The sequence below is a fragment of the Betta splendens genome, chromosome 15, assembly GCF_900634795.4.
Source record: "Betta splendens chromosome 15, fBetSpl5.4, whole genome shotgun sequence".
Classification (NCBI taxonomy): Eukaryota; Metazoa; Chordata; class Actinopteri; order Anabantiformes; family Osphronemidae; genus Betta; species Betta splendens.
The window spans coordinates 87,526-97,525 of record NC_040895.2 but is presented as its reverse complement, the minus strand read 5'-3'; the positions used below and the strand labels follow the sequence as shown (position 1 = coordinate 97,525).

General features: G+C 48.1%; 1 protein-coding gene and 1 pseudogene across 2 annotated transcripts; both read right to left on the bottom strand.

Moving 5' to 3' along the window:
* Window positions 1–661: 661 nt before the first annotated feature.
* LOC114842233 (uncharacterized) lies at window positions 662–3,350 on the bottom strand. Of its 2 annotated transcripts, XR_005896725.2 has the most exons (5): window positions 2,507–3,350; window positions 2,094–2,430; window positions 1,374–1,973; window positions 1,079–1,267; window positions 662–1,006 (listed from the first exon to the last, which is right to left on the bottom strand). XR_005896725.2 is itself a non-coding variant. In XM_029127854.3 (4 exons), the coding sequence occupies exons 1-4, from the start codon at window positions 2,575–2,577 to the stop codon at window positions 1,199–1,201; spliced, it is 1,077 nt and encodes a 358-aa protein (XP_028983687.1). In that variant the 5' UTR covers window positions 2,578–3,350; the 3' UTR covers window positions 1,013–1,198. The 2 variants fall into 2 exon arrangements, 1 of the variants encoding a protein (XP_028983687.1); XM_029127854.3 differs by lacking the exon at window positions 662–1,006 and having other exon boundaries at window positions 1,013–1,267.
* A 4,874-nt stretch (window positions 3,351–8,224) lies between these two features.
* LOC129603035 (cellular tumor antigen p53-like) overlaps window positions 8,225–10,000 on the bottom strand; it is a 6,433-nt pseudogene continuing 4,657 nt past the window's right edge.

The following is a 10,000-nucleotide window of genomic DNA, read 5'->3' as shown; positions in this document are numbered from 1 at the left end:
CTTTGAGGAAGACATGCTCTTTACAGGGCAAAATGTCTTTTTTTTTGTATTTAGAATGTCCTTGAGTGGGTTTGCCACAGAGTGCACAAGCTGGCAAGTTTTTCACCTTGGTTTCCAGGGCTGAAGGTTGGTCATCACGTTTCCGCTTGTAGTAGTTGGATCTTGCCCAGGACAGAGGGGTACTGCTGCTGGGCATTGTGCAGGGGGTTACAGTTTGTGAAGAGGGGTCTGCTGTGGGTGAAGACACAGTGGTTAAAGGCCTGGTGACTGTGGATGTGACAGGGGTTTTGATCGCCAGCCGTGGGAGAAGCAGGGGTGGTGGTGTGTGGCACTGAAAAGCTGCCATGTGGATGCCAGCTGTCTGTTTCTCCAGCTTGTCAAAGCCCGGAAGAGGACTTGGACTGCAGGCGTCTTCCTGAATTAAATGATACAGTAAATCTACATTTCAGAAAAGCAGCACTCCTAAATGTTTGCGTTTACTTGTTTTGCTCTCGTTTGTTAGTTAGTTAATTAGTTTTTATAGTTTTTAAATGCAACTTACAAAGGCTGGTGAGTGGACAGTGGAGGTGTCGCGGCTGGTCATATTGATGTGGGGCAGGCCAGCATCCAGCACATCAGTCTCGGCCTCTGGGTCACTGATAGGCCTCATCAGCCTCTTCTGTATCTTGGTGACCCGGCTGGACGACCTCCTCCTCTGGACCAGGTCCATCATGAACCATGTCCTGCAGGGAAAATGGCCGTGGTCCTCCTGTGCTCTGGCTGAACAGGTACTCCAACCCAAGCAGCTCGTTAGACGCCACATTAACTGGGGCCCGATAATTCCCCTCCTCGGTCGTTCCAAACAGCTGCTCACAGCGCCTGTTGGGACGATCAATCAGCGGCGCTGAATACGTCCGGTGCCTCCGTCCTTTGCCCCCAAACACAGCATCTGAGCTCCTGTCAGCGTTCCACCGTGCAATGCCACTTATCAGGTAAACCTGATTAGGCCGTGCAGCACAGTGGGGACCTACACATAGAAAAAAATGCATTACAACAATCCATGGCCCGTGTCTAACAGACACTATTTCTAGGTTTCTACCTGGAATCATATTAGGCAACATCTTGTGGAATCCCTCCAGGCTATTGCTTCCACGCAGACATTTGTAGTACGGCACATCCACTTTGTTGATGGTCGTAATACGCGCCACCCTGTACATGATCATGTGTGGTGGATCCTGGATGCACTCCAAGTGTCGCTGCTGGCTTGCCCACATGTCATCAATGGCATCTTTACAAACATACAAATTTACACCTAGGTAGCATCTGAGCCTTTTGTCCTCCTGTAAACCTACAACATTAAGTTCGTACTAATCTGGTGTTTTGAAAAGGCTCACCCCGCTTTCATCCAGCTCAGCCGAACCCTTTAACTCTTCAATCGCCATGTGGATGAGCCGGAATGTTTCCTGCGCCCCGAGCGTGACCCTTCGCACATGGTAGTTGAGGTGGTCCCTAGAAATGTGGTCTCGGACAATGTCCTCATCAGACAGAGTCTTCAACCTGTTGTTCTTGGCCCTGACAGCCTTGATGAGTAGGTCCAGGTCAGTGCAGTTGTAGGCCAGGACAGCGCCAGCCAGCGCAGACTTAAAGGCAGCGTACTTAGAGTGACTGTCTGTTCGAATGGCTGCGTCAAATCGGTGAATCCAGTGGAAGATGTCTAAACGCACAACCATTCCCCTGTTCACCCAAGCCTCAAACAGAGTCTCAACAGCTGTTGGACCTTGTGCACGACAACACCCATGGTCCACATACAAAATTTTGGGGACCGGTTGATTAGCCAGTCTGAACCTTTGTATGACTCCACTGCACATTGGTGCCAGCTTCACTGTGGACTCCTCACAGGTCAACACAAAGGTCACTATTTGGGAGAATTCATTGGCAATACTGGTGAACCACTGAGCTGAGCCATGGCCCTCTCCAGACAGTTTCTTCACCACCTAGAGCATACAGAGAATTTGGTAAGATCGAGTAATTTATTTTACGGAGAGAAACATTTGTTAACAAAAGTATAGCAAGCAGTTGTATTCCACTAATGTTTGTTATGGGGATTTACATACTTTCTTGGTGGAATCCATTTTTAACACTGTGCCAAAAGTGGAAAGGATCTGGTTCCGGTAGTCCTGGACATTATTGGCCTCAGCTAGAAGAAAGGCGTGGCGCAAAAGTGGGGCAGAAGGCAGCTCTCTTGGAGGAGGTGGAGCCTGGAACCTGTGCCTCAATGCAGAAACAATTCCTCCGGGTTCTGCCACAGTCATGAGCAGCGTGGTGTACAGATCCTTGCGGTGAAGGTACTCTTCGTGATGATTTTCCTGGATCTGCCGCCACACTTTGATCATTGTGTTCCCTTCAGTCCTGTCACGCAGAAGACGCACAACGTTTTTGTCCACGCCACGTCTGTAAGCAGAGCCAGTTGAGTCAGCTGAACCACTGCTGTTTGCTTAAATTCACACTATGCATTCAGTTTACTCACTTGCTAGTGAGAACAGAAGGAAACATGGCTTGAAGGGCTTCGCTCAGCTGTGCCAGAATAGCAGCATCCATGCAAGCCACCGTCCGACCGTAATGCCCTCATGGTTCCTGCCTGCCTTGGTACATGGGCCACAGCACAAAACCTCAGTCAGCATTGTGTACCAGCTGGACCCGTCGCAGATGTGACGAGGCTGTAAACAAAACAAGCAGATCAAATAAAGGCATAAAATCACATCAACTGCTCCTTTTCCTGAGCTCAGACAGATGCTAGTTACACAGCACTCTATTTGAGTAAATAAATGAAGTACAAGATCACCAATAAAGTAAACATTTGAGACAAGGTAAGTCAGACATGGTGGTGATAGCCAGACTTGTAGAGGTGCACGTCCTTTCCTGCCCCCACACACTTGTCACCTCGTGGACACTTCAGGGAGCACCTCCAAACCCCAACTGGACGCCACACAAACAGACGGCTTCGGAAAAAAAGCTGTGGGCCTGGCAGAACCCCTCCGACATAGGCCGGAGGTTCTGGAGGGTAGAACCACATGCGGTCAGATGCCATCACCCGTCTCCTCTTGAGCACACCAGTGTTGTCTTTGTACACATGAACATTGAAAGCGGTGAACATTCCTCTTGTGGTGTCCTCCTTAAGCCAGTGAATGTCAGCAGATGGGATGCCATCAGGTTTCTCCCACAGGCGCACCCAACCGTCTAACTCCACCTGCAAAATAAATGGTGCATACAAGAGCACGTCTGGTGATTCTTGTCTACAGAATGACATTAAAACGTAGGATTCTCATTCATGCTGCTTGCATTTAAATCCAAGTATAACTTACAGGTAAGTCACTTAGAGGTGTCTACAAAGGAGGAACACCACCCTGGGATGTGGATGGAGCCTCTGTGGGCTGAACAGTAGACTCTGGCTCATCCAGCCAGGCAGCAGACGTGTTCTGTGAGGCTGAGTGACGCTTCTCATCCGGGGGGTGTAATGCATGTTTGGATGTCTTTGAAGGCGAATTCAAGGGCAGGGGATCCCGGGAATGTGACTTCTGGGACTTTATTCTATCTAACAAGTAATAAAACAAAAGTAGTGTAAGTGTAATAAGGTGTAATAAAAAATGTTCTACTATGAAACAAACCATTGAACAACCATTAACTTTCTGCATGTCACTTACCTTCCACAGCCTGGGATGCAGCTGCCAGTTCATCATCATCATCATCCTCTGGCCATGAGGAGGGCCTGAAACTGGAGGTCCTTGTCTTCAGCTGCCATACACCAAACAGTATTTAGCTTTACAGATGGACCATTTGTGATTTGAACTGAAACATGATTAACATTCTTTATGTCACACTTCCATCCTCCTTGTCATTAATATATCTCCTGAAATTCTTCATCTGCATACTTGTGATGTGGGTCAGTGGTGTGTTCAACCACCTCCTCACAGAACTGTTTGCCTTCTTTATTATGTCCCTCTGTTCATTGCTAAATTTCTCTGGACTGTCCCTTTGAACGCTATATTGTTGGTAGAGTTCCCACATCTCCTGAAACGTGTGGCCCTCAAACCCTCTCTGACCGTAGATACACCTGTCCACATTCGCCTCAAGGACAATGGAGACTTGTGGGAAGCTCTCTGCATACTCTGTCAGGTAGTCTTTAAGCCACTGGTTGGCTCTCTCTACTGTAGTATATTTATGTATCATATTATATATTATTATATAGGTAGTGAACAATATGTTCTGGTCAGGTTAAGATGCAGCGACTGTTCCTCAACCCTTGCAGTTTGGCAGGGTCGTTGTCTGGGGAGCATCTGGGATAGACTCCAGGAAACAGACATTTACATTTACTTTTAGCAGTAAAATTGATCATTGCTTATGAGAGAAGTACAGAGAGTAGATGGGTTTGAGTTCCCACATCTCCTGAAACGTGTGGCCCTCAAACCCTCTCTGACCGTAGATACACCTGTCCACATTCGCCTCAAGGACAATGGAGACTTGTGGGAAGCTCTCTGCATACTCTGTCAGGTAGTCTTTAAGCCACTGGTTGGCTCTCTCTACTGTAGTATATTTATGTATCATATTATATATTATTATATAGGTAGTGAACAATATGTTCTGGTCAGGTTAAGATGCAGCGACTGTTCCTCAACCCTTGCAGTTTGGCAGGGTCATTGTCTGGGGAGCATCTGGGATAGACTCCAGGAAACAGACATTTACATTTACTTTTAGCAGTAAAATTGATCATTGCTTATGAGAGAAGTACAGAGAGTAGATGGGTTTGTGTGTCCTCAGTGACTGGGGTGAAAGCGTTTGCTTGAACTGGGTTCGCAGAATCTGTGTTCGCAGAATCTGTTGCGTAAACTGTTTATCCGAGCTGTTCCTAAGGAAATATTCAAAATGTCACACCGACCTGGGAAAGGAATTAGGAGGTTGATGGTGGGCCAGATGCATCCGGGAGCTGGACAGATAACACGGCCCAGCGCCAGGACCTTCAGAGTAGCCGAGAAAAACATCTACACGTCCTTATTTGGACATGTGGAAAGATTTTAGGTGGTGGTTAAAAGCAGGCCTTCACAGGCTGGGGTTTTCAGAGCGCTTCGCAGAGGGTCCGCTGGTAGCACACAGCGGACCTTTTCCGACCTCTCAGTTCTCTCTGCAGAGGAACAAGCAGGTGAATTTGGTTTCTGCCTCTCTTGCTATTACTCTTTTGTAATCATTATCTGATTGATTTAATTTGTCATGTATAATAAATTTTTATGCTATTGATTTAAACTTCAAAGATGAGTTCTTGTGAAATCTCTGTCGTGGTTGAAGAGAATAGAAATACACGACACTACCTTTCTATGGGGGTTTGACATCTCTGTTCTGTGCTTGTCAACTATGCTGCAATCACAAAGGTACATGAATTTAGTTGGGTCATTATTCTCACTGAAGTTCCTAAAGGAACAATGAACCTGAATAAACCCCAAAACGCTGATGAACGTCAAAGGCTTGTAACATGTTGCCCCTGTAGTTTTTCACCTACAAAAGTGATAAACGTAACACACTTACTACTTCATATAGCCTACGTCGTTCTCCACAAGCCAGTGGAAAGGTGCGTGTCCGTACTGGCCGAACAGCAACACCAGCCGTCCCAGACACTGCTGTCGTGACGGTGCAGGGACTCCCTCTGCTTGGAGGAATGTCTCTGCATGGTCCAGTGCAGTGAGTGGGTTCAGCAGCTCCAGGGGAGGTTTTGGGAAGACCTTTTTCTTCTCCCGGTAAAGACGTGCCTCTTTAGTCGACAGCAGCACAGCCTGCTGACGATGTGCAGGGGCGCCTGGGTTCACAACGCGGATTGTTGCCATCTTTACCTGTGGCCTATTAACAAGTAGAATATGAATGCACTGACAGAAGTAGAGAACAGAATATGGAGGCATCTGCACCCACAGAACAGTGTTAACTACTGAGATGAGTGGGGCGTGTAGTACAAAGCACAAACTGCCTGTTACAGCATCGTTACAGATCCATACATACAGTAGTTTAAAGTATTCTTTCTTTAAATAATTGTTTAATGACCAATTACATTATTCATATTCAAGCTATTTCATAAGCTTTGGTGTTTAGTTCTTTTTTAGTAGGAGCTCATTTTAGACAGTATTTCTACATGAACTGGATAAATGACTTGCTGAAGTACATACCAATAGTTTTCACTCTTTTCATTTTAAGCAAACGCGTTAACGTTACAAAATATGTTCTTTATCAGGAAACAAACTCGGACCTACGAATAGAGTCGAGAAAGTAACGGTACATTACAGCAGGAAGGTTCTGGGTTCGATTCCCGGAGGCGGCCCTGGTGCCTCTCTGTGTGGAGTTTGCACATTCTCCCCGTGTTTGCGTGGGTTCTCTCAGGGTGTACCCTGCCTCTCGCCCGCAGCCAGCTGGGATAGGCTCCAGCACCCCTGTGACCCCGCACTAGGGAGTAAGCGGTTAAGAAAATGGATGGATGGATAATACTAATAATATTCCGTGTGTTTTATACTATTGTTGATGTTTTTGTTGTTGTCAGTGTAGTAACACTATTTACAAAATAAGTGTAATATGAAAAAGAAAAATAATTAATAAAATAAAGCAAAAGCATTTGAATTTGGGTATTTTGTTTTTTTTTTTCTCCAACCTGGAGACAACAAGTTTCCAACTTGGAAACACACAACGTCACGGCCCTCCTTGTATTCCCACACCCACACACACACACACACACACGCACACACACACACACACATACACACACACACACACACACACACACACACACACACACACACACACACACACACACACACACACACACACACACACACACACACACACACACAGTTTCTCCAGACAGAGATTCTCCATCCTCCAACCTGTGGATCCTCCTAACCTGCACTTTCTGTGTCCTCGTGGGGTCCGGCGTGACCCCCAGCTACCTCCTCCTAACCTGCACTTTCTGTGCACTCGTGGGGTCTGGCGTGACCCCCACCTCCCTCCTCCTAACCTGCACGTTCGCTTTCCTCCTGGGGTCCGGCGTGACCCCCTCCTCCCTCCTCCTAACCTGCACGTTCCCTTTCCTCGTGGGGTCCGGCGTGACCAACACCTCCCTCCTCCTAACCTGCACGTTCGCTTTTTCTCCTGGGGTCCGGTGTGACCCCCAACTCCCTCCTCCTAACCTGCACGTTTGCTTTCCTCCTGGGGTCTGGCGTGACCCCCTCCTCCCTCCTCCCAACCTGCACGTTCGCTTTCCTCCTGGGGTCCGGCGTGACCCCCACCTCCCTCCTCCCAACCTGCACGTTCGCTTTCCTCCTGGGGTCTGGCGTGACCCCCTCCTCCTTCCTCCCAACCTGCACGTTCGCTTTCCTCCTGGGGTCCGGCGTGACCCCCACCTCCCTCCTCCCAACCTGGACGTTCGCTTTCCTCCTGGGGTCTGGCGTGACCCCCACCTCCCTCCTCCTAACCTGCACTTTCTGTGTCCTCGTGGGGTCTAGCGTGACCCACACCTCCCTCCTCCCAACCTGCACGTTCGCTTTCCTCCTGGGGTCCGGTGTGACCCCCACCTCCCTCCTCCTAACCTGCACGTTCTGTGTCCTCGTGGGGTCCGGCGTGACCCCCTCCTCCCTCCTCCCAACCTGCACGTTCTGTGTCCTCGTGGGGTCAAGCGTGACCCCCACCTCTCTCCTCATAACCTGCACTTTCTGTGTCCTCGTGGGGTCGAGCGTGACCCCCACCTCTCTCCTCCCAACCTGCACTTTCTGTGTCCTCGTGGGGTCGAGCGTGACCCCCACCTCTCTCCTCCTAACCTGCACTTTCTGTGTCCTCGTGGGGTCTGGCGTGACCCCCTCCTCCCTCCTCCTACCCTGCACGTTCGCTTTCCTCCTGGGGTCTGGCGTGACCCCCTCCTCCCTCCTCCTAACCTGCACGTTCGCTTTCCTCCTGGGGTCTGGCGTGACCCTGACCACCACCCCCCCACTGCACATCCTCACCCACTTGTGGGGTCAGATGTAAAACCCTCCTCCGTTGCCCTCGTGGGGTCTAAAAATGAGAGCTGCGTGAGGGTTAAATATAATTCCTTCTCAAGTCCAAATTAGTACGCCAGAGTATGCTAGCAAAAAGTGCAGCCGTTGACAACCCTCCTCTGCAGTGTCTCTAGGACCTTTGGAGTCCTGCCAGTTCAGTATTTTGTGTTGATGTGCGTTTCAAAGTGTCATTCAGGCTGAAAAGCAAGCAATGATAGCATGTCTTTTTGGAATGTTGACAGGACAGTCCTTTAGTGAACAAAAACTTTCCAGTGCACTTTGCCATATTCTGGAACTTCTTCACAGGAAATGCAGTTTCGACTGGCCATTTTGTGAAGGCTCATGGGCTGTCACACACATTAATTACCTACATCGGACAAAAAATTATTTTAAATTTTCTGCCTGGTTTCAAACCAGGGGCCTTTTACGTATGATGCAAATGTGATAGCCACTACACCACAGAACGCTGAGAGAGACAGTTCTTTAGGAAAGAGCCTTCCAAAAAACCTGTTGCAGGTGCCCACTATGCTTTCCATGGGTACATGTGAATCAATGGAGCTAAAGCGGAGCCCCCAAGGGTTTTTGGTCACTTTGCTAAATCCTTAAACCACAAACTTGCTTTGTTGCAGCTAAAATCCCACACAAAAATTGTGTGTTACGTGTGAGTTGGTCATTCACAGACCACTAGATGGCGAACTTGGTCCTCGTTAGTATAGTGGCCAGTATCTCCGCTTGTCACGCGGAAGACCAGGGTTTGATTCCCTGACGGGGAGTGTTTTTCTTTGTCATCCCTCCACACGATGCATGAATTTACTTTCTTTTATAAATACCAGATGGCTGCAACAGTTGACTGCTCTCTTCTCAAGACCCTCTTGCCCCCTTAAATATAATTCCTTCTCAAGTCCAAATTAGTACGCCAGAGTATGCTAGCAAAAAGTGGATCCGTTGACAACCCTCCTCTGCAGTGTCTCTAGGACCTTTGGAGTCCTGCCAGTTCAGCATTTTGTGTTGATGTGCGTTTCAAAGTTTCATTCAGGCTGAAAAGCAAGCAACGATAGCATGTCTTTTTGGAATGTTGACAGGACAGTCCATTAGTGAACAAAAACTTGCCAGTGCACTTTGCCATATTCTGGGACTCCTTCACAGGAAATGCAGTTTCGACTGGCCATTTTGTGAAGGCTCATGGGCTGTCACAAACATGCGGAAGGTCGATTCAAAGTCGACCGCCTGAGCCGCCGCGTACTCTGTGGGTCCCTGGGCAGAAAGAGGACTAAGAGGGACGTTCCTCGCTTCCTCGCCATTGCGAAACGCAGCGGAGGACCATTTTATTTTCCCGTCTTTAGAGATAAAAGTTTTATCTTCTTCTTCTTTTTCTTCTTCTTCATCCTCCTCCTCATCCTCGAGTTCTATTTGCTCCAGTCTTTGCACATTTTCTATTATTTCATCATCATCTTCATCATCAACATCATCATCATCATCATCATTATATTCTTCATCATCAACTTCTTCATCTGAAGTGTCCAGCCTTAGATCACATCCCTCGCTGTCTTCTTGTCCTTCATCTGTTTCTGGTCCTGCTGTATCTGCTTCTTCTGCTTCTCCTTTTTCTTTCTCTTCTTCACTTGACACGTCTTCCTCAGATTCCTCTTCTGGTTCAGAGTCGTCATTTGATTGGCTTAAAAAAATCTGCTCTAGAACCTGTGCGGCGGTGAAACGAGCAGCGGCCATGAAGAGAGAGCGCAAAGCTGGCAGACAAGCTGGCAGGCAGGCAGGCAGGCAGGCAGGCACCAACACCAACTCATAAGTAAGACCAGTTTTCTCTTTTTTTGTTTGTTTTTAGTCCAAGCTACGTGAGGGTGGTGAAATAATTTGCAGGTGAAAGCACACACAAACACAAGTTTCCAAGTTGGAGGAATCTCCACCACATTGGAGGAATCCTTTTGGTGGGATAAACTGCCGCGTTG